Here is a 27,861-nt window from a genome sequence, read left to right as displayed (position 1 = left end):
TGTTTCTATCCTCACATGTGGATTGAACTCCTCAGCCGGGCATGTATTGATCAGCGTACTTGGGTATATTTTGGAGAGAGACTGATGTAACACTTTTGGATGACTTTGCTCTTCTTTCCCAGAAGTTTCTCTCCCATCTTTTTGTAGAACATGGTGTGCTTTGTTTCATCTGAACTCCTGTCAGAGAAGAGAGACGGACTGTTTTTATAAGTTGTGTAGCTCTCATGCCATTGGTTTAGTCAATGTTGCTGTGTCTGCCTGGTCGGGATCTTTTGATTTACTTTATCCCATCTAAATGTAATGGTGTTGGTTCACATACTCAGATGAAAATCAAATGAGGAGGAAATTGAAATAAAAAATTGTGTGTGTGCACGTAAGAAATAATTGACGACAGGCTGGTAAATTTATTTGAAAAATAGTGCACACCTGAAGTGGTAATGCAACCACATCGTGAAGCATGCACTATTTTTCGAATAATTAAATGGCCCGGATTAATTTATTCTGCTTTTGCTATGGTTACTCCTCAACTTTGTTTAAAAGGACAAAAACCTGACAAATGTATTGAAATAAAACATCTGAACAGTCTTGCGCATATATACTAATTTCTCACTCATCCCAAGACTCCATCGCTAATTACAAAATACTGTATCTTTTTAGTTCTAGTGGTGAAAGCTTCAGCCATTGGTATGCAGACCAATGCAGTCATTATAGTGAGTGAAAGAGATTGATTGATTAATAGTGAAAATGTAAGTTTAACTGTTTCAAGAACAGTGACTTTACTACCTTGTTACTGAAAAAATGCAATGTAGCCTTTCAGCTGCTGGACTGTTTGAATGATAATGTGGCTGGCAAGTTTCTCTGCATGTCTGTTTGCATGTGTCTGTATGTGGAACGTCTTTAGGATTCTATACTGGAAAAATAATTGCACACCTTTTGTTAATTTAGAATCAAGTATTTTAACAGTGTGTATATGTGTATATATTATACAGTGGATAATTGTAACAAGGTTCAGGGAAGAAGGAGGCAGGAACCGGATAATATTCAAAAATAAACCTTTATTTAAACAAAATAAACAAACAAATTACCTGCCAGCAGCCCCTAGCGGACGACTGCTGGCTTACCAAATAAAATATAAAATACAAACAAAAGCCGGCCTGTTCCTCTCTCGATCATCCACTCCGTCGCTCCCCCTTTATGCCTCCGCTCCTTCTTCTCATTAGCAATCGCACCACCGGCCTCGCGACTTTCTCTCACGTCCCTCGGCCATCCTGCTCACCACATACCCCCATCACCCCTCACAGGCCGGGGGGTACACCCGAGACTGTGCCTACTTCCCCCCCGGCGGCGGCGATCCCTGGGGGGTATGGATCGACGAGCCAAGGGAAACGGAGACGGAAGCCTGAGGAGCGACGGACACGAGAGAGGATAGAGAGGAAAAAATAAAAAAATAGTCCGGATCCCACAACGCGCTGCCATCTTGTCCCTCACCAGCTGGGCGATCTCCTCCGCGGTGCCCGGCGGCGACGCTGCATGGCCCTCGGTGAACGCCTCGACGCCCCCCCGCCCCCGGTGGACGGCGACGGCTCCTCGGGTGCCTTGGCCAGACGGCAGGAGTCCCCCGCTCCCTGCTCCTCCCCTTCACTGGCGGATGGCAGCAGGCTCCGGCCCACGGCAAGCGACGGTAACTCCTCCTCTCCCTCCCGAACGGCAGCCGCCCTCCATTTTCCAGGCGGTCGGCGGCGAGCTCGGGCGTCCCACCGGCAACTCGTCCCAGCGCCCCGCCTCGAGTGTCCATGGCCGCGAGTCCCCCGCTCCCTGCTCCTCCCCTTCTGCGGCGGACGGCAGCAGGCTCCGGCTCACGGTGAGCGGCGACTCGCGCACGATGCTCGATGGCACCACGGATTCCCCACAGCGGCGAGGACCCTCGGACAGCGCGTTCCTCCCTCTTCCCGGGTTTCGGCACCAGTGTAACAAGGTTCAGGGAAGGAGGCAGGAACCGGATAATATTCAAAAATAAACCTTTATTTAAACAAAATAAACAAACAAATTACCTGCCAGCAGCCCCTCACGGATGACTGCTGGTTCCCGAAAATAAAATATAAAATACCGGCCAGCAGCCCCTCGCGGACGACTGCTGGCTTACCAAATAAAATATAAAATACAAACAAAAGCCGGCCTGTTCCTCTCTCGATCATCCACTCCGTCGCTCCCCCTTTTTGCCTCCGCTCCTTCGTGAGAGATGCGAGACCGGTGTGCTTCGCAGGTGCTGCTCATTAGCAATCACACCACCGGCCCTTGCGACTTTCTCGCACGTCCCTCGGCCGTCCTGCTCACCACAATAATGTAACATAATATTTAAATATAAAAAGGCTATAAAAGTAGTTTAGGCTACTTTTCGAGGTCAGACTAGCTGACATTTTCTTTTTTGGGGGCTAGTCTGAAACAGAAAAGCTGCCTATACTTAATATAGAGCCATTATTAATGAGTGAGCTGATTCTGCTGACAGTTTCATAATGTCATATTCTGTTGACTGAATTAAAACTGCCCACCCCTCATCTACAGTAGGATGATTGCTGATGCATTTTATCAATCTGACAGCACAAGGGTTGGATTTGGATTGATCGTTCAATAACTAAATAACTGGTTAGTGGAGCGAGTTGTATCTTTATTTTTAGCAGAAATATTTTAAGCGGTGGTGATTTTAGAGAAACAGATGACGCAGCATGCTAAAACCCAACCTTTTAACGGTCTTGGTGCGTTTATGGTCCTCTAACGTTTTTTAGAGCTAGCTAAAATGCTCTGCTAGAGGTTGTGTTTCTAAACCCCTTTTCTTTAAAATACTGCTGCCACTCTGTCAAAGCACTGCTTTTGTAACACATCTAGCACCTTCAACAATAAATGTCAGGACAATTACTGTTGTATTTAATTACTGTTGGACTTCATGGACTTCAGCAGCCATATCACAATATCAGCCAAGACTGGTTTTCCCACTGAAGCTAAGCAGGGTTGCTGCTGGAGGAAGTTTCCAAATATACTGTTTGGCTTCATTACTCTGTCTCCTCTCCACCAATAAGCTGGTGTTTGGTGGGTGTTCTGGTGCAATAAGGCTGCTGTCGCATCATCCAGGTTGTATGCTACACATTGGTGGTGGTTGAGGAGATTCCCCACTTCAACGCTTGTACAAATTGCTGCACATTTATTAAATTCTGAATTTTTCACACGAGTTGAAAGGCATTTGTTTGCATGCAGAGTAAAACATATCTGCAACATTTATCAAGTTCACGGATAGTGTGTGCATTTATTAATCACTATGATACTAAAATCATAATAAAGTAGTTTGTACAAATAAAATCAGATGAGCCCAGAATATGAACACCGTGTTTAATTACACTTTAAGCAGTTTCCTCCCTTAGAAAACCATTATACGAATGCTTAATGCAGATTATTTTTTTTTAAGAAGTATCGAGTAACGAGTTGCACTACTTTTTAAAAAGTAACTTCCCCAACACTGACTATACCTATAAAAGACAGGCTAGTCACAAGTGAAATACTTTTTTGCACAATTGAAATACTTGGGACATAACAGTAGGCCCTTTTCTGTTTAAAACTTGTTTAAGAATACTGTTCATTTGTGATTCCACACTAAGGCTTTGACCTCTTGATTGTATATCTGATGTGTTGGTCAAAAGGACTCTGACCATTCCAGTGGCTTACTGTTGCGGTAGGACAGGGACTCGCCCATATCGATCCACTGATAGACATACATTGATTATTTTTTTGTGTGTGTGAAAACATTTGACCCATGAAAGCTTGAGACTGCTGCTTGAAGGCACTCTCTGGACTGATTGCTGATGGTATGCGCTTTGATCTGTAAACAAGCACACTGTTTGAAGGGAATATTCTCAGTCCAGACCCCAGGGTCAGATTGCGTAACCCAACTGCCACCGCTACGCATACGATAACACAATTCTATAAATAACCACACGTCAACGTGTGCTCACACGGCGGTGTGAGTGCCTGCTTTTCTGTTTCTGATGTATTACGATTTAATGTTTAATGTGCAGTGGATTTACAATAACATTCTCTAGATCTGTAGAAGTCTGTAAAAAAATGTATGTACTTGATGACAATGTTTTTTAAGTCTCTTGTGCAGGTATTTGATAAAAATATAGTAAAAACAGTAATGTTGCAAAATATTATTGCAATTTAAAATAGAGGTGTGCAATATTTCAATTTTAGTTAGTTAACTATTAAATTGTCTCCACGATCTGCCTTTGAAGAGAGATTGTGATACAGTGCACGATCGTGATACAGTGCACATTCTGTCATGTGCAGTTCTGGCACTGCCATCCCAACATAATGTGCAATGCAATGTACATTCACATCACATTTAAAACACAGCTGTGATTTTGGGTGTACAGTATATACCAGTAGATATGTTACACTTGCGTGCCATTGCAGTTCTTTCTCTTCAAAGTTTATTATTTATTATTTTGTGTTTTAAAGCCTCATTCACATGCTGTTCTGACATAGGGGCTTTTAGTGTGCATGAAAATAGTTTTAATCTTAAAATAATCTTTTCTATTGTCAAAGCTGAATTTTCAGCATCATTACTCCAGTCTTCAGAATCCTTCAGAAATCAGTTTGTTGGGTTATTTTTGAAACCGTGCTAGGTCACGCAACCTAATGTTGAAAGCAATTAATTTTAATGCACTATAAAATCTGTTATAGGATTTAGGCTAGCACAAGGACAGTTCATATAAAATAATTTTTAATCAATGACAATTCATTCTTTCACAATATTTGAAAAATACTCAAACTTTTAGAAAGGCAACTGGTTGGAGCAGCCTTGGAGAATCTGTGGAAAGAAAACTGGTATAAGGCTATATTTCTTTTCCAGTTTATTCAATGACAATATTATGTTAGTATTCATGTTTGTACAGTTGCATACAAAGCAACTTTATGTCCTTTTTTCAACCCCTTAAATAAATACTGCGACCACAGCCCCGACGCTAGCGCACTATCAAAGAGCGCATTGTAGTCAACAGAGTGGTCTGCACTGAATGTGCATTGCAATTTTGTTGTATGAAATGACAGCGATGTCAGGCCTGTGCGTGCCATTCGTTTGGCGGGAGGTGAAACTTCCATATGGTGCCTGCTGTGTCACTCGCCCTGTGTGTAGAGGCGGTGTGTTTTGCGTTTGTAGAAGGCTAGCGTTCTAAGCAGACGTTAGCTGTGACAAGTTAACTGTAAACAAATAAGTTATAATGTGCAACTGCATTCATTTTTCTTTTTCTATAATAATTTCATTTTTTTTTTTTTCATTTTCTATAATAATCTCAATTATCCTTAATTTCATTCAGGATTTTTTTTTTCTCAGAACAGAACACAAAACCTCCATTGACATATTGATCCAGTTTTAACTGGTTTGCACAGGCCCACCATCTGGTTACGTTGACCTAGTTGTATTGCCAGTAAAATTGACCTAGCTGAGTTACACAAAAGCTAACCAGAACCTGGTTTAAAAACAACAAAAAAACCCAAAAAAACAAACACACAATATAATGACCCGACAGAGCCTGAATCCAGCATTTATTTAGGAAAAAATAAATAAATAAAACAGCATTTTTTTATTGTAGTCTATTGTAATTAAACCATTAAAAGATTTTTAGTTGACAATGGATTTTTTTTCTTTCTTTTTTTTGAAAAAAAGTGGTCAAGCCTTGTGTTTTCATTTCTTTCCACCATTACATGGCCGAATGGACTCATTAGGCTTAACCTCAGTATGAACCCACATTGAGTAGGAAGTCTTATCCTGATGTGTAGAGAGAGAGAGAGAGAGAGAGAGAGAGAGAGAGAGAGAGAGAGAGAGAGAGAGAGAGAGAGAGAGAGAGAGAGAGAGAGAGAGAGAGAGAGAGAAGGCTGAATCTAGACAGTTTTAGTCTGGGCACAGCCCTCCAGACCCGCAGCTGGAGACGGGCCATTGTGTTCTCCATCATCCCGACGTCCAGTGTTGCCATAGTAACGGCAGGGCTAGCTGAGGTCAGAATGCGTATGCTGGCTGATAAGAGGCAGAGCATGCAGACTACTTGGTCTTTAATCAGCGCTCTGTCTTGATCATTACCCACCAGCCTGCAGCTAAGCAGCCGAGGACACTTGCTTTGAGTCTGGTGCTCGACCATTGTCTACAACTGGGTTGTTTTTGTCCCTCATATCTTGTTCTCGGGAATAAAAGAGGAGCCGTGTTATAAAATGAGAGCTCAGCGTTTCTCCCTGACTGGTTGAAAGGGGTGGGGCTTAAAGAGAGCACTAAAAATGAGTATTTTTTCATCATTTACTCAACCTAATGTTGATCCAAACCTGTATGAGTTTCTATTTCCTACAGATCTGCACTGTTCGCCATGATGGTTTTGTTTTGCTTGAAATATGATTGGAATCACTTTGAGGAAAAAGGAAAATACAGCACAAGTTTGTCATACAGGCTACATAAAATTATAATGAGAACATTATTATTGTATGCTTGGGACATGGCTTTTATTGGTGAGACTTTTGTTTTTGTTAGCAGGCTCTCAAAAATGTGGATTTATCGTCTAATAGTTCAGTTTTCGGCTTTCAAATATTAATAATTATCGATATCTGCCAAAATGATCGTATCGGTGCATCCCCAATATTCAGGTTGTGGAGGAGCGGACAGTGAGAATAAAAGAGGGGGAGGGAAAACCGCTAGGAGTTGTCAAGACAAGGGATTGTAATGAGAGCATTATGCCTCAGTCAGCTGGCTCTTTTGATTTTTCCATTCATTTTTTTGGTACATATGACCTCATTTGCTTAATTTCCATCATCCATCAGCCTCACCAAAATCTCCAATTATATTTGCATCTTGGTGTACTGCCCAATGAATTGCGTTCCCTAGGTGGTTAATATTTTTGTAATGATGCGTGTGATTTTCTGTTTGACTGTGAAGAGCATAGGGAAGTATACACAGCTTCTCAGCATGTGAGTTTAGTGCTCGTGGCGTGTGCATGAGTTTTGTCTAGAGACCCGTCGGTACATGACCCACTGTGTTGGTAATGCTGTAATGAGTGAACAAGGATGAGCCCTGGGGCATGTTGTCTTCTCCATGATGACTTCATATACGACTGCTGCTCGGCTCGGCTCGGCTCAGGCAGGTGCCAAGCACCACTCTCTCCTGCAATGCAGAGACAAAGCAGTTTAACACTGAGGTTTGGGCTTTTCTCATCACCGTGCTAAGTATGCCAGTTGTGCGTGAATACATCCCAAGCACGTGCTAAGCGCTGATGGATGCACAGTACTAGACAGTTAGTCACACGTTTTTCCTTTAAATGTCTCACACATTTCTGCTAAAGCCTGTAATGCATTCATGCGTCTGTGTTCAAATGGCATCTTTTCTACAAACAATGCAGATGTAACTTTAATAGCTAAGGCTTTTTTAATCGTTGAAATGTGTGACTGTACTTGAAGTTGAGTTGTTTTTGAAAATATGTACTTTTGCATATGCATCGATATCATGCCCTTAGCACTGCTCTGAAGTGACTTGTATTTAAGCATTGTTCTTTAAGTGTTACAAGGCTTACTTTGAGTTAGCATGTTTCCAGCTGGCAGAGAAAGAAAATGTTGCAAACCCCTCCCTACTGACTGACTGATTCCAGCTCAATTCCTGCTGCTTTTCCCGCTCTGCCGGGGTTCTGCTGGGATTAAACTTTTAATAGATGAGAAGATGCCAAGCGCAGGTGGAAAATCGCACAAATTCGGTTCTGTGCAGTCCACCAGGAATGCACTCAAGCCCTTGACATGTTAGAGGAGACCTAGAAACAAAGCAGTGAAAAGAGTTGGAAATGAAATGGAAAATGGAGTTTGAGAAGGAGAAAAAGTGGAACAAAAGCCATGACATAGCAGTGTTGGGAAGCTTGTAGCTTGACAGTTTCAAAGAAGTCAATGCAGACAAGTAATACAGTGCAAACAATCCTTTTTTTGCATTTTATTTTGCTGTATTTTATTTTAAGCATGTGCTAAAAGCGCTGATGGATGCACAGTACTAGACAGTCATGCGTTTTTCCCTTTAAATGTCTCACATATTTCTGCTAAAGCCTGTAATGCATTCATCCGTCTGTGTTCAAATGGCATCTTTTCTACAAACAATGCAGATGTAACTTTTATAGCTAAGGCTTATTTAATCATTGAAATGTGTGACTGTACTTGAAGAGGCAATTTGTTCATTTTGTCTAGATAAATATATGTTTAAAATACAAATGTAATCAGATAATTATTTTTTTGCAAGAATTCAGAGCAGTGTTTATTTGGCACATAAGCACTATATAGTAATTTAATAATAATAACTGAATCAAAAACATATAAATGGCCCTATTTGATTAAATCTATTATTAAATCTATTAAATCTAATCTATTATGTATATATAATAATAGTAAAAAACATGTAAAATGCATTGCAGGCATGGGTGCAGTGATTCAAATTATTAGTATTTTTCTCATTCATCTAATTGCTGTTAACTGGAAAAGCTGCTCTGGTCTGAGCTGTAGTGTTTCTACGGAAAAAATGTTGTTGGTGACATTGCTATTTTTTTTTTTTAATTGGTTACTCTCCAACATGATATAAACCCTGTTCTTGCTGCACTACCCGGATAATGGCGTGCCCCATGAGTCTGCAGCATTAAAATGGTGCAAGAGTCTGTGTGTCTGAGAAACGGGGATCACTTCTCTCCCTCGGCATCACAACTATAGCCATTCATCAAAGTGCTGTGACTCAGTAAATATTCATCAGCCACTTACCAGTGACAGACAGCAAACACCAAATTACAAACAGAGCAGAGATAGAAGAGTGCAGGATGGAGGCAGAGGTTTGGTAAAAAAGGAGACACTGTGATGGAAATAAGCTGTGTCTGTGCAGTTATTCATTAAGAGATCACGAGAGACAGACAGACACTAGTGTGCCCTTGAGCTGAATGTACGTGACTTGAGTGCTGACACGTTATTTTGACCAGAGCACCTGTACATGGACTGTGATTGCATATGTGTGTGTGAGTTACAGCGGTGAAAAGCGCACACGGCGGCACCAGATTACAGTCCCACAAGGCTATATTTGAGGGGTTTTTTTTAAAATTGCATCAAAAAGTAAATGTATCTTTGGAGGCCAAAAAGTTTAGCATGATACATTAAAGGTATCAGCGAAATGTGTGACGTCACTTCTGTTTGTGTTTGAAGCAAGAACCCAAACAAACCAAGTTATCTCGCCCCTCCTTCCCTTTTTGTGCATCATGAAAAACTCACATACTAAATCCCTACAATCTGATATTCGCTAGAACTATTCAAGTTTAGTCTGGTCCGTTGATAGCATAGGGTTGATTGACACTGACTTATTCTTCAGCTCCGACTTTGCGTGCGGGCACCATGAACAAGCGCAAAAACAAACAACACTCGCCCCTGTCGGTGATTGGTTAGAACACGGTTTATTTTAATTTTGAGTGGTGGTTGTGCCCATTTGTTTTTGTGTGCAGATCTCAGAGCTTAGGTTGCCTACAGAGACACGTTTTTTTTTTTTTGACAGCCTGCTTATGGGGCGGGCAGCTAGCGGATCGTTAGGAAAGATTAGATGAATTTGATAATTTTATTTTGGGCCTGAAACCGCTGATACAACTTTTAATGCAGTCAAGTGAATTGTCTTACCCTGGCTGGTATTTTATTTTTTATTTTTCATTTTGTATTTTTAATTTTGTTTATTTTTGCATTTTACTTTTTTGACTCAAGTCGTAAAATATTTAACTCTTTTAACTCTAGAGTTTAACTCTTAGCGTGAGACTCTCATTGAGTGCCTTTAGTTTTATCTTGACCTTTGAAGTCCTGTGTCCTTAATTGTGGCTCACAGTCCTGCAGTGTGACCGTTCTGGCAGCTGTCTAGTAAAGAATAAAGCCGACCACTTTTACCCAGCCACATCTGACTCCAGGCCAGGCTTTAGGCTTGCTGTCATTAGTGCAAGGTTTCTACAGTATTGTTTCAGTTTCACATGTAAATGAGGATGGCATAATAGCTGTGTTCTGCTGACTTAAAATGGTCAGTCTAAACTGTCAGTCATGAAATTCCTATGATGTAGAGCTACTGTCTGGCATAAAAGACTATTGATGTAGGTCTGTATGCCTTCGCTTTTACCCAAGATGCCTCTTCATACAATCTAACAAGCAACAGTGAAGAACTACTGAGAAAAGTAAATGCTGTACACCCAGCTTTATACAAAAAAAACAAACAAAAAAAAACTATAAACCATCAAATGGAGAGCCATGGTCATTATTTCTGTTTTATTGTGTAGTTATTTTTATTACCCTTTGTCATCCGCTGCTGCTGAGTGGGTAGTAATGCCATATATTAAGCATTAAATCACATAACCCATTTAAAAAATAAAAAAAAACTAACTCTGTGTGTATGTGTGAAACAAGAATATAAGTATTAATAATATAATAATAAGCTTTAGCATTTTACTGTATCACAGCAAAATTCATAATGTAACAGGACCGTTAGCTATTCTTTAGCTTTAATGGTGACCTTGACACTTGAGGCAAATGTGATTTCATTTTTTTTTTACTGACACACTTAATTGGGATGAGGATCTAAACATGATTTTCTGTTTTTTCTTTTCTTTTAATATCGATGTGTGACATTTTGCAGCCACGTCTTGGCAAATTGAGACCGGTGGTATTAAGCATTGTAATTTTAAAATCACAATGAAAGTTGGAAAGGGATTAATACAAGAGGAAATAATCCTCAGGAAACCGCACTGTTCAAATGTGATTTGTTTTCATTTCCAAGAAACCAAACTTCAAAATAATTCCTCATCCATGGCAAATTCACAGTCGAGCACACTCAAGCTTTCCAGTGTTGCGTTCTCTCAATATTTACAGAATCCCGCTTCTTTCTACTAGCTAAGATCCACCTGTAGTTTTATTTGCAGCACCCACATTTCCAGTCATGCTTCAGTGGGTTTGCAATCTGAGCCTGTACGGATAAGTAATGGCTAAGACTGTGCGAATATAAGAGTAAATGCAGAAATAATGAAAAAAATGCAGCCGAAAGCTTCCAGCAAATGTACATGCCCCCAGAAAACATGCAGGCCGTGTCTGTGGACATGAGCTCTATGGCCCAGTCTGAAGGTGATCACTTGACAGTGCAGAGAAGCCTATCTGGTCAGAATATACAGTGTTTCATGTTCTGCTTCAGATGCTTTCTCCTTGTGCTTGTCAGATTTCTCGGGGGGAGGAAAGGCAGAAATAAGTTTGTGACCTTAAAAGGTTCATCTAATATCCTTGCCGTTAACTGCACTGGAGCTTGAAATTAATGTTGGATTTTTGTTTCAAGAGCATCAGCAAAGTTACCTTTCCAGGGGAAAAAGCAAGTTGTCCACCCTGAAGCAGTTGGTAATACCTAACACACGTCATAATGTGATGAATAACCTCCGACACCAAAGGCAACTATTGGGCAGTGTTTTTATATGAAGACAGGCTTTAAGTAGCCTGGGTTTTCCCATGCTGCCTTGCCGCAGCACGATTTTATTCGCGCTGCTAGGCACCCTGGACGCCATGAACCAAATTTTCGCCTGAGATAGGGAACCAATCACAGAATGGGGAGGGAGCAGCTAGACGATGACAACGTATATGTGACACACCGAAGCAGTTTGTTTATATCTATGGGGATCCGTCTTGACAGCGGACGCGAAGTTACCTTTTGATACAGCCTAATGTTTGACATTAAACATATCGGCTCTGATTTGCAGAGGGGGGATTTAAAGCTGTTCCCTTTTACTGGTGATTCACTTTTTTTAATTTGTAACTTCATATAACTTTAGCCTTTTTTGTTGATCACATATTTTACCATCTCATGTGTTTTAACATCTAGATTGTGTTGCTATGGACGCAGAAGTTCACTCTGGTAATATAATAGTTTTTAAATTGATAAACTCCTTTTTTTAAATCAATAATTTGTGTCAAATTATTGATTTATTTGGTAGGTAGCCATGTTATAAGTGGGAAAATGTATAGCGAGGTGGTTGTTACAGCGAATACAACCCCTCCGGGCTAATTTAAGACCCCTCCGCTTCGCGTTAGAGTTTGTGGGGTTGTATTCGCTGTAACAACCATCTCGCTTTACATTATCCCTTACTTTTATTTATTTATTTATTTATTTATTTATTTATTTCTATGTGGGCTGACAAGACAAAGTAAGGACTGTCAAGTGTGTTTAAACAGTGCGGTACAGCAACCAAACCAGTAGCACTACCATTTTTGCAGCGCCAAAAGCGGACCTTTCACTGATGTAATGGCGTGCACTTGCTAGCCTGTTGCATTTGTGTTCTCTGAATGCTAAAGAGGAACCTCTTCTAGCCTCTGAAGGAAATCATTTGGAAGGACCCGTCCCGCCAAGGAAGTATCCTTGACATTGAGAAACACGTTTTGTGTATACATAAATCTCCTAAATCTCTGACCCATCGTTGTCTTCATAGTCTAATTTTCGTTCTACATACTCCATCTGGTATCATTGAACCGATTGGCTATGAGCTACATACAGACTCATTTGATAGACATTCGTAGCACCCTATAATACAGCTCTGGGCATTTGTAAACCACGCCTCAAATACGAGAAAATGATGTGGTTTCCAGACCACGTCTTATTCTCAATGACACATGGTCTGCCGCTAGCAAGGCTAGCTTTAAAGAATGCCACTATTAAAATCATAAGAAAATCAAGAGAGCTTTAGAAACAACCTAGCAAATCATCACTATGATGCTTATTTCTTGGTAAAAATGGAGCGATAAATAGGATATTTATAAATTAAACCAATCTTGTAGTGCATATGTAACCTTTCTGCATCTGTATACTCAGCATTTTTCAACCATGCGCTGATTCACCTGGAGCGTGATGACTTGACCCCGCAAAACATTAAAACATTTTATTAGTTACTCATATCAAGATGCATCCTAACAGCCTATTACAGCGGCCATGTTCACCAGCTCACTGGCTGTTATCTTGAGTTCAGCATTGCTTTTGGCCTCATGGCTCATTTGTGGAAATTGCACTGGAAATGTTTTTTTCTTTTCTTTTTGTGCTTGGTCTCAATGCACTTTATGGAGTACAAATTGGTGATCATAAAACATTCCTTGAGAGAGTTGCTGCATACAGAATAGAGCCGCAAAGCAATTAGACATTATGGTGTTTAGTTCAGACCTACAAAGTTATGTGCCTTACTAATGCTTAGGTTAAAATTGGATCTGTTTGATTTGTGGATTTTAATTGTAGGTATTTGTGGTCTGAGCTGAAGCAATTTTAAAGTGCTTTAAATAATCTGATCAGAGAATATTACAATCTTCATATAGATCTTTATATGTTAGCCTGTTTATACACTGCTGTTCAGAAGTTTGGGTCAGGGTTTTTTTTTTTTTTTTGATGAATTAGTTTATTCAGGTAAGACACAATAAATTGATCCTAAGTGAAATACATGTATATGGTTACATAATATTTGTTGAGTAATGTCTGTTTGTCAAATAATCTTGAAAGAAATGTTTCTAGAAAAATACTAAGCAGCACAACTGTGTTCAACTTTTGTAATATTAAGAAATATTTCTTAATCACAAAAGCAGCATCTTAGAATGATTTCTGAAGAATCATGTGACTGAAAAATGGAGTAATGGCTACTGAAAATGTCATTTTATATGACCATATTTTATAGTTTGTTTTTTTTTTTTTAATATATCAAAATAGAAAATGGATTATTTTAAGTTATTATACTGTTTTACTGCAATTCTTTATCAAATAAATATAGCTTTGGTTAGCACAAGAAGCTTCTACCAGAATTGTACCCTAATCTATGTGTGAAAAAATTCTTACCCACCAAAATCTTTTTAATGGTATACATCTTCAACAACTCCATCTGTGTGGTCTTATGTCTCTTGTACATTACTCTCTCTTTTCTTTCTACTGTTCACTGTTGCACACACTTAGCCAGAGCAGTTTGTTGATGAGCTCAGCAGATGTTGCGTTCAGGGTCCAGGGAATCAGTGGCAGCAGAAATGGTGAGCACTAAACTGTTAGCTATGGATGGGGTTTGGCTCTCTGCCCCACTGCATTCCCTTGATAAACCTTTGAGATGAGACAGATAGAGGGGAAAAGCCTTCTGACTCATGCCTTTGGCTTGGAAATGCAACAAAGTAAAACTCCTCTTTTTTGGGGGGGTATAAATGAGTCACAAACACACTCCTGCATTACTACATAAACCTCTCCACCACTGAAAATCTCTCATTTGGTTCTCTCTCAAGATGAACAATCAGAGGAAAAACACAATCTGAACAATAAAATCATCATGTCAGCTACCACTTGCATTTTACTTCATATTAGAACAACTTGCAATCTGTCACCAAATGAAACAGGCAAGGATGTCATTAAGTGGGCGAGTGTGCGATGAAAAGATAGCTTGTATGAAGCAGAGAGAGAAACCTGGTCTGATTACCATTGGAATTCCCCTAGTAACTTTGAGTCCAATTTGATGTACAGCAGCAAAGTCTGGGATCCAGAATGCCAGCCTTGTGTAAATGCCAATCAAGATGCATTCAGTATGATGAGGCCTGAGAGAGCCAGAGAGTGTGGATATTAGTCCGATGGGCAGTGTATTTATAAGAGTGTAAATGAGGTGGTGAGGGATGAATGTGACGTCAGTTCAGTGGGTCTTGGGTTATATCTTTTTTTTTCTTTTTTGCAACCTTTTTAGCTTGGAAATCCAGACCCAAATCCGAAAGATTAAGGGTCTGGCATTGAGTAATGAATAGCTCTCCTTCATAGTAGTGATGTCTGTTTTTGTTTGTTTGGTAGCTTTGTTTTTCCTCAATATGCTGTGCGTTTAACTTCACACTAATGCAAATGAATATTGCTTGCATCAGATGGACCTTATTATGTAACTTTAAGTTTGTTTACATTTTAATTAGTGTTCACATCCTCTTCTTCGCAGGTAATTCCCAGATGGGAGCCACTATAGTTGACGCCCTGGATACCCTTTACATAATGGGCCTCCACAACGAGTTTAAGGACGGCCAGGAGTGGATCGAGCAAAACCTGGATTTCAGTGTGGTAAGTGGCCAAGACTTGGACATGAACACGCAACCAAGATCACCAACAGCACTGGTCTTTGTAGGTTTGGGACAAAGCAAATCTGTTTTTGTTTATAGACAGTGATATCTCAGGACACTATTATTTCACAGTGGTGAGCCGTATACTTTGGCAGCAGACTGACACAGCTGTATTAACAAGCGTTTCGACACCCCATAACTCCTCAAAGACTTCAGTCCTCAGTGTGTGTGAATCTTTCAGGTTTTGATCAGATTTTGGTGGCACTTTGTGGAAAACGTGTGGTGAGAAAAGAGTTGATGTGACACATCACTGTATCCAGGAGACAAGACTGGCGCCATGGAAACAATGCGAGCCTCCAGAGCTCTGCCTCCAGAATTAGATGGTGATGTTGAGAAAAAAAAAATGGCAGACAAAAGAGACGTCAGAGAAGGAGCGGGGCCAGTGACTGGCCCCAGGGGCCCTGTGTCTCCTGCTCTCTCTCTCTCTCTCTCTCTCTCTCTCTCTCTCTCTCTCTCTCTCTCTCTCTCTCTTTCTGTCTGCATTCACATTCTAATGGGATTTCTCCAGTTTCTTTCCCTATCAGTTGTTTTTCCGGCCTGTTCTTCATCAGATATGAAGAATCTGTATGCTCTTCTCAACTTTATCAATCTCTCTGGTCTCTTTGTGTTGTGTCATTTTTCTCCCGTCTATCTCTTAGCAGGACTTACAGGGCATGAAATCTCCTCGGGGTGTTTAGTTCATCTTTTTGGCTTTTCGAGCAGTGGCCTCATTTCTTCTCTCTCCCCTCCTCACTGTTACTTTTGGATAAGTGTATCTTATGAAGCATGTGCACTTTGAGGAATGACTCACGCTTGGACCGTTGGGTCTGGCCGTTGGGGCTCGGCGTGTCACAGTGGGATGGAGGTGCTGGAAGGATTTTTTTTTTTTTTGGAGGAGAATAAACTGCAAACCATGGCGAGGAAGGAAAACATAAGGACATATTAGTTCTACAAAAAATATTAAGCAGTAAAATCATTTTCATCATTGATAGTAGTATTTAAATGTTTCTTGAGCAGCAAATCAGCATATTATAATGATTTTTGAAGGATCTTTTGACAATTAGTAAGGATGCTGAAAATTCACCTTTTTCAATTACATTTTAAAATATCTTAACATAGAGAACAATTTTAAAATTTTATTTTAAAAATATTTCAAAATAGCATATTTTTACTAAAATTATTGTAAAATGTTTAAAGTGTTGTCCATTTTATAATTACATGAATAGAGAATATTTTCTCACCCTGATGTCATTCTAGAATCTAGATGATTTCAGTGGTTTTTGTATATCAATGAAAAATCATACAATGATTGGACCCCATTGAATTTCATTATATGTACATAAAAAATAATAAAAAAAATCTTCTTTTGTGAATAAAGAAATGCATGCTCGCTCTCTCTCTCTCTCTCTCTCTCTCTCTCTCTCTCTCTCTCTCTCTCTCTCTCTCTCTCTCTCTCTCTCTTTCTCTCTCTCTCTCTCTCCACTGTTCTCTGCTTCTCTTGTGGTGATGGATGAAGCTGTCTGCCATCAGCATTAATTGCAGCTGTTAAACCTAAAACTGAATTAATGGACCTTGGTCAGGGAACGGTCATATCTGAATAAATCTGGCGCACGTTCACTTTTGTCAAAATTAATAGACATGCTAAATGAATGCTAAGTGAAAGGGTTGGTTAAAGCATGTTCTTGTCTTATCAAATTAGTGTAAAACCTAGTCAATATAAGATGCTTCTGAAGTGTTATGTTACGAACTAGAAAACCTGCTTGTATTTCATAAGCAGTATACAAAAACAGGTGCTGTTTTTAGGTGCTGGTGGATTATGATATTTTGAGATGGCTAAAACAGGAGTTTGTGGGAGTTTGTACAACCATGCCATTGAACCTCACTGTGTTTTTTTTTTTTTTTCTTCATTGGGTGAATGTTATTTTGTTATACTAGACATAGTGTGTGTGAGTGTGTGTGTGTGTGTGTGTGTTATTGAGTGAGAAAGCAGTTTCTGTTTCCAATCTTTGTATGAATGAAAAAAGCTTGATGGTAATTTTCTCCAAATATAGGCTGAAATGCTATATGCTCCAGCATTCATTTCCATCTCACTGAGAGATTATTGAATCCGCTTTAATGTAGAATGGAAGTTCATTTGATAGCGCTGCATGGCTGTTGTGTATAGTAGATAATTCATGCAGATTAATGAAGCTGCTTAAATGTTTGTTTAAATTATCATGTATAGTAGGTGGCTTCTGGAAGTAAAAATCACATCCATTTTCTCCAGAAAGATTGTTTTTATAAATACTAGCAAATTCTTATCTCAAACTGATTATATATTTGAATACTTTGCACTATTGTTGCACAAATATATTGTATTTTATACCTAGATTAGTTCAGATGTTTGGAATCCGTACTTTAGTTTTATAATTTAATTTTATTCAACAAGGAGGAGGCATTCAGTTGATCAAAAGTGACAGTTAAGTCATAAATGATGTTACAAAATATTTATACTTCAAATAAATACTGTTCTTTTCAATGTACTATTTATCAAAGAATCCGGGAAAAAGTCACGTTTCTACAAAAATATTAAGCAGCATAACTGTTTTCAACATTGATAAGAAATTTTTATGAGGACCATATTATGATGCTGAAAAATCAGCTTTGCCATCACATCAATTCATTACATTTTAAAATATATTCAAATAGAGACTTTCAAAACGATAAAATCTTACTGACATCAAACTTTCAAATGGTAGCATAATTTTATTTTAAGATTTAGTTTTATATTGTACTGATGTCAATAGTTTTTAATTGTCATTGTTTTATTTTATATAATTTGATAATTTGCATTGGTTCATAAGTGTGCCTTATTAAAGATAAGTAAAATATGCAGTCATTTTGAATTTTTATATTGTTATAATTTCCCCGAAATTCAAGTTATAATTCAATGAATTATTTCTGAGCTGGTTGGTTTCATTTAGTCTCTTTATCGAATATTTCTTTGAAATACTTATGGGAAAAATACTTTGTGATTCAAGGACCCTGAAAAAGTGGGCAATCGCTATGTTGCCCTAACTCCCTCTTATTTTCCCCTCTGTTTCTACAGAATGCGGAAGTCTCTGTCTTTGAAGTCAACATCCGCTTCATTGGTGGGCTTCTGGCTGCATACTACCTCTCCGGACAGGAGGTACATTGTCACTTCTTATTGATTTTTTTGTGTTTCTTCTCTGTGCTGTTCCGTTCTGTAGTTATATTGTATGATGGAAGTGTATACAGGCCTCCACATAGATGAAGTTCTGGACAGAGAGTTCATCTAAGGGCAATGTTGTTGGATCAGAGAACTATGAACAGCTTTTTCAGGGGAAATAAATGTCCCTCTCTCAAGCCCATGTTAATTAACGCTTCCCTTCTGTCTTATCTGCCCATGGATATTAATGGAGAAGAGCACAAATACTCTCTCTCTTTCCCCCCTCACTGAGTAGCATATCTCTGCCACTGCATATCACAATGTTCTCCTCATTTTAGTCTGAAGGTGAAAATTCAAAGGAATTAAACTGCAGCCATGCGGCACGACCTCGCTGCCACTCCACACACTTCATTAGATGAGTTTAGATACTGGACGTGAAACTCGCCACACTTGCATACAAAGTCTTCATGCTGGTCTGTCCCCTGCCTGCCTCTCTGTCCCCAGTGACCTTTTGTTCTGTCAGTACAGTGTTTTGGACATGCCTGGGTGACAGGCATCAGTTTCAGCACAGTCACACTATGTTCATCCAAGTATTTCCTACATATGTGCTGTCATAAACATGCAATACAGCATGTGCCAAAAGTTGGAGGCAGAGTGTCAAAATTACTAGTGTTTGTACTGCAACTGGCAAACACAGAGAGAAGAAGAGTTATTCTATCTTAAATCATTAAATCGGGATTAACAGTGCACTTATATGTAGTAATTACATATCGTCGCCAAAAAAACTATATACAAAATGTGCCCAAATTTGGGCAACAACATTTACAGATATTTAGTTTACAAAGATCGGAATTAAAGCAAGCTTTAGAAATACTGAAATGTTGGTATAGCTTAAACAAAATCAGTGCTGAGTAGATACAATTTAAGTTTTTGTTTTGATGGTTTTTTAAAATGTACGTGTTTTTTATTATTATTATTTTTTTTTTTTACTTTTGGTCCTTTCTTTACAGTAGTTTTTGAGTTGTCGCCATATCTGTTCGAAATCTGCAATTGCAGTCATTTGTGGAATTATCAACTTTACGCGCAACCTGGCCCAACTTTACAACCTCGACACTGCACTGTGCAGATGAACACAATGTTTGAGGAGAGTGTGAGGCTGTGAGTCACCACGCCGGTATGGATACTGGCATTCTGAAATCCCAGATTATTGTTCTTGGAAGTATGAACAGCTTAATAACTTATCAATCTAACAATCGCTTATAAGTTATCATATGACGCAAAAACCATCCAAATTTTACTTTGTTCTCAAATTGTTAATGTTCACAACGTAAGCAAGCATTGCGTGACTAGATGTAATGTCCTTCCGACATGTATGCTTGTTTTCGGTTGGGTCCGGCTGCAGGCTCTTTTTTTCTGTAGCCACTCTGAAGTCTTTTGCATTTTACATTGGGTGAATCTGTTGTCACTGGTGATTTCATTTGAACCTTTCAAGCAGGTAGTTTTGAACTCTGGCTGGTTATGTATTTTATCAAATATGTATTTTGGATCATTTTTAACCCAAAAAAAAGCTACAGACTGTAGCTTTAATTTAGTAATTAGACAAAATAGTAAAGCATTTTAATCAATTCTTTTAGGTAATTTATCGGCCATTATATGGAAATAATCATCTTATTGCTATCGTCTAGAACAGTGGTTCTCAACTCCAGTCCTCGGGACCCACTGTTCTGCATATTGTGTATCCCTGCGTCCCAATTCGCATACTATCCGTCCTAAATAGTATTCGAAAATAGAATTAGTACGTCCCAAATCGTAGTATGTTGAAATGAGTGTTTCAAAGATACCCGGATGGTCTACTTTTTCCGGCCAGAATCCGAAGTGTAGATCGATGCACACTCTAACGGCTGATATTGCCCACAAACCATTGCGCGTTGGACGAGGATTCGGTTAGAACTACAAACACGAGTAAAAAGTGTTAAACTACAGACACGTAGTCGATACGGAGGACGCGCGAGTCCCCGCGGTTGTGTAGAGAGGTTTAGATAAAGAGCTTTGAGTGATTAATTATCAGTATCCAACCTGACGAAAATTAATTTATTCAATGTTCTCCACATTATATTGCATTTGCAGCAGCATTGTGAACTTTTGTAAAGACACGTTTAGCCATTAGCACGTTTTAAATGCATAATTATATTCAAATTGCGAACACGAGGAGAGCATGAAAGACCCACAACTGGCAGATGAACGTGCTCTCCAAAACGGTAGGAAATAAAATTAGATAGAATGGAGGATTTTAACTGTGACAAGATGATTGTCAGGGCAGTTTACGGTGACAGGATGCACGCAGCACGCGACAGAGCTGTCCGTTGAAGATGACGTGATAGTATGTCCCAAAGCTTGTCTACTCTTTTACTACACACTCAAAAGTATGTACTTTTTCCTCACAAAAAGAGTACATACTTTTAGGGTGTAGTATAAGTAAGCGAATTGGGACGCAGCATATGTCTCCCTTATTTAACACACCTGATTCAGATCCTCAGCTCGTTAGGATAGACTGAACTAAATGTGTGACAGATAAGAGAGACATACAAAATATGCAGAGCAGTGGGTCCCGAGGACTGGAGTTGGGAACCCCTGGTCTAGAACTACCTTTTTTTCCCCTTACATTTCTTACAGTAGTTTTTGAGTCACTTTTTCGTAAATATACTCTTTTGGTAGATCTTCAGCATTATTCATTGCTTTTGAATGCGATGACCATTCAAAAGCCCTGAGTGCCAATCAGCAAAGATGGCTGATTTAAAATGGTTTTCTTTCAGGGGATCATGCAACAGCCAAGAAGTTAACTTTGAGATTTATTGGAGGGCTAATGCTAATGTAAGGCTGTCAAATTCGATCCAATGACGGTATTAGATTAGAGGTGAAAGTCTCAAGTGGATTTTTAATTAAATGCAATACATCTTATCTTAAGTATTAACTCGTTATTTCATCTGACTCCATAAATGAAAAGGTTTTTCAGTGATATCTGTGCATCAATAAATATATCATTAAATATATAATGTTTGATTATTCCTTTTAACTCTAATGAAAATAAAGTCAAAGTCTGTTAGAATAATCAAATATAACAATTTATTATGGCAGGAAAATGTATTATTGCAATTTCATAATCAATTGAATGATAATCAATGCAAACCATCAAATATTCTACAACTAAGAGGAAAATCTTTACTCGACAATTATGAACTCGACATTCACGGGCTGATCTGAGATGCAGAAAAGGCCCTGATCTCTAGTTGCATTTCATTATATAGCCAGACCTCATTTCATATGTAAACATGAGTTTACAGTGGAAATTTACTGTGTTCACCTCCCAAACTTACTAGGGGTAGAATTTGACCATTTGCTAACAGTGGTAATTTGCATTCAGGTATTTACACCTTTTGGAAGTAGGACCATGCCCAGAGACCACATGTGTGCCGGTTATCCCTAAACTCTTAAAAACCTTATTACCTTTTGTTTTACTTCTTTGGAAATAGGACTCTAGTACCAGTCGCACTTGTAGACATTTCAAATAATACGAAACACATGTATAAAAGTGTATGATAGTTGTTCAAATTAAAGCCATATAGATTCTTATGTGACTTTGGGTGATCTCTGCAAGAGTGGGGGATGATCTGGCAAGGACCTTCATCTCATAGACCAGTGGTCTATCTCTTCAACCAGATTCCAGTCTTACACTAACTTTCTCTAAGTATTATTCTCTAGAACTTCTTAGTGCAGGCAGAGTGTCTATATAAGTCCTTTTTGTGGTGTAGGCAGCAGCAGATGCCAGCCAGAGACTGTAGGCAGTGTGTCGTAAACTGAAAAAGCATGCCTCTCTAATAAGAGATTTTTGATCAGACATGATGGAGAAGGCCGCTGAGAGTAGAGAGAATGAAAGAGAGTCTGGAGTAAAGAGAGTTGTGTCCTGGACCGATGTCCAGAAGGTGTTTCTCAAGAAGAGAATTTGATCTAAAGAAATGAGGACTCTGTACTTTATCAGCTCTGTAAGTTATCTCTCTTGTGCAAGACCACATTCTCTCTCTCTCTCTCTCTCTCTCTCTCTCTCTCTCTCTCTCTCTCTCTCTCTCTCTCTCTCTCTCTCTCTCTCTCTCTCTCTCTCTCTCTCTCTCTCTCTCTCTCAATCTCTATCTCTCTCGCCTGTCAGCTGGCTCTAGCAGAACCCCTATGCAGTGATGGATGATGTTTACTCTGCTGTCCCTCTGTCCTCTCTTCCACTGTCTTTTGATCCCCTTGTTTTTTTCTTTTATCATTTTCTTTCATCTCTTTCTCAGTCCCTCTCCCATGTTCATCAGCTCCTCTCACCCCTGCATCTCTTGGTGTTATTTCATGATGGCAGAGAAGAGTAGTTTGGTACATGCTGTACCATGATGGGAAACTCTTTTTAATTGACAGCCATTCAAAAGTAGATAGTGGCATATTTATTCAACCCAGCAATCATCACAAATTCATGTATTATTGTCCTGAAATACTTCTGTGAAAGGTACTATATAAATAAATTGTACTTACTTACATGACTCTTTTGCAAAACATACATATGCATACAATTCACTGCAATTTCCAGCTGAAATGAATACTAGAGGCAGTAAAACAACTCAAATAATTTTTTTTAACAAAAATTACACCTACTATTCTCTTTTACACGTTTCACTTTGGACATTTCAGCTGCCTTGAAATGTTTTGCAAGCAATGCAATATTTTGCAAAAATGTTCCCACACGCTGTTTAATAAACCCGCATCTGCAATGAAGAAAAAATATAATATATTATATTATCGCAGTGTGCTTTTCTCTTATTTTTTTGGGCAATGTTTTTTTTTTTTTATTAGATTTTTTTTTTTTATTATACACTTATGTCTTTAAAGGGTCTTCAGTACAGAATGTTTATGTAGTTCTAAAGCACTGTTACCTAATAATAATTTTTACAAGTAATTTTTATTTTTATATTTCACTATTGTTTTATTTTACTTTTATTTATTACATTGTATAGTTTAACTCAAGGCATTTGATATATGACGTTGGATGTGAAGACCAGAAAGAAGCAGTTGTTCTTTTATGGTCATAAAAAGTGACTGGCTCAATAACGTTTTTCAATAACTATTTCTAAATGCTTCCTGGAATATGTATTTTTATAGATCTGTTTTCCTACTGTGGTTAAGACCCTCATAACATTTTCCAGGTAACTCACCGGCAAGCCAGCAATTTTGTAGACTTATTTCAGGTCTCATGTTTAACAGTAATTTTCTAGTGGATCTAGACAGCGTGTTGTTCATTCTTATCTTTAAAAGACAAATGCAGATTTTTGTGCAAAAATCAAATATATTTTTTTCACCTTTTGCTCCTGCAGATACTCTGACATTTTGGCAGTCTTTTCTGAGATGGTTCAATTAAAGTGTGTTTGACAGCCCAATTTCTGTACTAAATCAGTAGGTTTCTTTAAACACAATGCTGACGGATGTTTTCTATCTTTGCATTTCTTTAAGCCAATAGGATCATAGGCTGTAAGTGAAGAACACAGGCAAATATTGGGTGTTTGTCTTGATTTGCACATTTATTACAGCAGAGATGGTGTGAGGAAATGTTGTTTTCTCCAGGCATTATGCACCAGTTATCTTTCTTTCTCCCTCTTACCCTCCCCATTACTCTATGTTGATGTGCTGTCCTGTGGTTGTATATCCTTCACAGTGGTGGTGGAGAATATGCAGTGTCACATTAGGGAGCAGCAGACTCTTCTGTTGTCAAACAAAGATCTCATCAAAGGCAGAACACAACCACAGCCCCAGGCCCAGCAGAGGCAAGATAAGGACAGAGATTTAAGAAGGGAATTTGATGGATGAGAAGATGTTTGTCAACTACTTGTCTGCGTGTTTGATGTGCTGCATGCCATGACTTTGGTCATACCATCACCTATAAAATCTCCTCTTGGAATACAAATAAGTGAGCCTTCTAGACTAGCATTTCCTTATAAACATATCTGGTTTTCTAGGAGCCTCTGGTTTGCAGCTGTATTGCTTGGTCTGTAGGTGAGAATGTGTCCAAAAACGCTCTGGAAACTGCCTGAAAGTTAACATAATTGAGCGCCTAACAAGTGGTTATATAAAGATTTGTTTGGCTTTGTACATCTAGACCACCGGTGTTGGTGTTTATTTTGACATCCCAGCGGCGTTTTTGTTTGCTACACTCATCGATGTGAAATGAGACGCATCGTATGCTGTGCCAGCTGAGAACTGACACGAAATAATTGGTCAATCTCTCAAAAAGTGTGCTGGTGTAAAACCAAAATGGTTTTACATTGTGTTTTTGGAAAAGTGTAAGGAATAGTTCACTTAAAAGTAAATTTTGTCACCCTCAAGTTGTTTCAAACCTGTATGAATTTATTTCTTCTGCTGAACACAAAGGAATATATTTTGAAGAATGTTGACTCTGTAACCAGACAATAGGCTTCCATAGTAGAAAAAAAATACACTCTGGAGGTCAATGGGGTTCATCAACTGTTTGGTTACCGACATTCTTCAAAATATCTTCTTTTGTGTTCAGCAGAAGAAAGAAACTTATACAGGTTTGATACAACTTGATGGTCAGTAAATGATGACAAAATTGTAATTTTTAAGTGAACTTGTACTTAAACATTTTCCTGTTACCTGTCATGTTTAAGTTATTTAATTGTATACATCATGGTGAGAATAATTATGTTGGTTTAGAAATTCATCAATCAAAATTCTATTTCTCACAATAAGTCTTATGCAAATCACCATTGAGAATAATGGAAATGTAAAAAAAAAGTACCATACCAATACCAAAAGTAAAATACCAATACATTCTATGCAATTTTACTTTACAAATGTACACAATTTGAAGCTCATAAATTGTAGTGAGAAGACTTTTTTACTAGAAGGCTTAAATAATAGTATGCTTAAATAACGGGGAAAAAAAACCTAAATACTTTATAGACAAAGATATAATTCATTATCTTTTTTTGTATTTGGGTGAAATGTGAGATTCATTCAATTGACGCAACAAATCCAGCTGTGTAAACATTAAATTTGTGATTAATGAGTAACAATCTTCTGAAAGCGGCATCATAATGTAGTTCAATCAAGGATATCTTGTGCATTCTGGATGTTTTTCTTTGTAGACTCTGTTGTGTATCTCTTACATTTGTCTCTTCTATAGCCATGCAGTTTATTTATAAACCTGGAGGAATCATTTTAAATAAAGGCAGAAAATGTGTTTGAAATGTAAATGTAGAAATGTACTGTCACTATTTGCTTTGAGAAGCTTTTGACTTAATGTGCATTACCATTCTCACTGACAACTGCCTAATTTCTTCATTAGACAACGTCTCCGGTGCTGTGATGTTGATGCTCTGATTGGCTGTGCTTGCGTCAGATTGGTGGTGTTTGTGTCTGCCTTGATTGGCAGCTCCCAATAGTGCTGCGATGACGACAGATAGAATATACACCAGGCAGAAGGTTTTTCATAAAAGGCTACAGATGCACAAACACACTGAGACCCAGAGCAAGAGTGAGGGCAGAAATTTCAGCTTTAACCCTGAACCCCTGGGGAATCCACTGTACAAACACTCATTCCCTCCATTTCCAATGCGTTTCCCATAATCTCTTTATATGCTTCCGTTAGACGTTTAAGGAACATCTCAGGCTGAGGGTACCATAGTGTATTTATTTGTGTGTGTGTTTGTGTACAGAGAGCAGAAGCAGTATCGTGGGGAATGTCCATGCTAATATCCTCATATGTGTAATAACAGGATCATCTCTGGCGCTTATGATCTGCATCAACCAGATTAGGCTTCAGCTTTGGAATCTGCATTCTGGGAATTATACACACACACACACACACACACACACACACACACACACCGCTCCAACTAGTAATCTTGAGGGAAGCGCTCATTCAGCCTAAATTAGCTTCTCTGTCTTACTCTCTGCCTGTGTCTCACATTTCTCACAGTTCCTCTACTCTCTCACCATTTTCTCCATCCGAGTGACCATTTGCACCTGCTTTGTTCAGCATACAAGACTTATTTTTAAATCATAAAAAATCTAGGTGCAAATAATGTTTTTTTTTTTTTTTTTCCAGGCTTGTTTTTCTCAAAAATATCTTTATTTGACCGGTTTTCTTTAGTAAACAAAACCACACTGTGGTATTTTTGTCATCTTGCTTGCTTGTGTGTGTGGACTGCTGCAGGATAACACAACTTCACAAAAATCGATGAGCATATGTCCTAACATGGTTAGGAAGCATGCAAAGTTTCGTGAGGATCGGATCATAGGTGGCGCTATAATCGTTAAATACATTTAGCCTATTTATTATTCAGAATGGAACAGTTGGAAAGAAATGTTTACAGGAACATTTCAGCAGGCTCAAGATAATTAATACAGAGATCATTATTCATTGTTTTAATCAATTGGCATCCATAAAACGTAGTGTTCGGCATTCTCATGTATGGACGTGCGATGAACACTAACCAGAAACTTCCGGTATGTAAAGGCTCAGTTTGGGCGCCTACAAAACGGTACAAAAACAGCTGCGGACAAGGACTACTTGTATTTATACTGTCTGCTGAGGTCCGCTCAGTGAACGCGTTCCACACATGCGCGGTAGATTGGCTGGGACAGTAGCAAAGACATGTTTTTTTCAAGCTTTTTTCTTTGCCTTGACCATAGACTGCAAAACATAGGCCTTGACAAACTGGTCCCTAATATATTTGTACTTCTGCCGACACATACTTTGCCTAAACTCTCGCTAATTTCCCTCCTGGAATTATTGCACATCTGGCTGTTTATGATCCTTTAATGATGGGTTGTCGAGGTGCGGGTAGTGACGGACTTCTTCGCACAGCCTCTCTTCGAAATCGACGTCTATTTTTTACCCCCCGCGCTTTCGCGGTTTTAATCTAGTAGTGGCCGCGCGTACTTTGACCGCGCGGTCACAAAATATGGGAGGCACACGGACGTCCGCAAGGAACCTCCTGACAGACCCTCCGATGACGATTTTTACGTCACGCGGACCGCGGACGCAAGACCATTTCACAAGATGTAAACAACACTGGTCCAGAAACACTTCCTGTTTCAGTTTGTAACTGTTTTCTTTATTTCACATGTAAAGAAAACATCTTAAAGATGTTTGTTTAACTTTTTGAATCAGTATTAAATGTTCTGTTGGTTGTATTTTATCCCAGCTTTTATATTGTGTTAAAAAACTGAAACAGGAAGTGCTTCTGGACCAGTATTGTTTACATCTTGTGAAATGGTCTGTAGTTGTGCAAGTAGTCCAGACCATAGATATCTATAGTCCAGACCATGAGCGGGCTAGCTAGCTGCTCATTGGTTCGCTCAGGGAGAACTGCTACAGCCTATGGGAGAACTCGGCTGAACTCGCGGCCAATGGGAAGCCGAGACGCTCTCATTGCGTCAAAGCCCGCCAAAAAGGGCGTGGCTCGAGT

General features: G+C 38.9%; 1 protein-coding gene across 1 annotated transcript in view; it reads left to right on the top strand.

Moving 5' to 3' along the window:
• Nucleotides 1-27,861, top strand: part of man1a2 (mannosidase, alpha, class 1A, member 2) — a 74,011-nt gene that overhangs the window by 29,707 nt on the left and 16,443 nt on the right. Inside the window, exons 5-6 of the mRNA XM_039652071.2 lie at nt 15,021-15,139; nt 18,266-18,346. Coding sequence (XP_039508005.2) covers nt 15,021-15,139; nt 18,266-18,346 — 200 coding nt within the window. The remainder of the gene's footprint in view (nt 1-15,020; nt 15,140-18,265; nt 18,347-27,861) is intronic.

The sequence above is a fragment of the Pimephales promelas genome, chromosome 7 (genome assembly GCF_988280905.1).
Source record: "Pimephales promelas chromosome 7, fPimPro1.hap1.1, whole genome shotgun sequence".
NCBI lineage: Eukaryota > Metazoa > Chordata > Actinopteri > Cypriniformes > Leuciscidae > Pimephales > Pimephales promelas.
The sequence above is the reverse complement of the archived record's forward strand: the minus strand, read 5'-3'. Positions and strand labels throughout refer to the sequence as shown.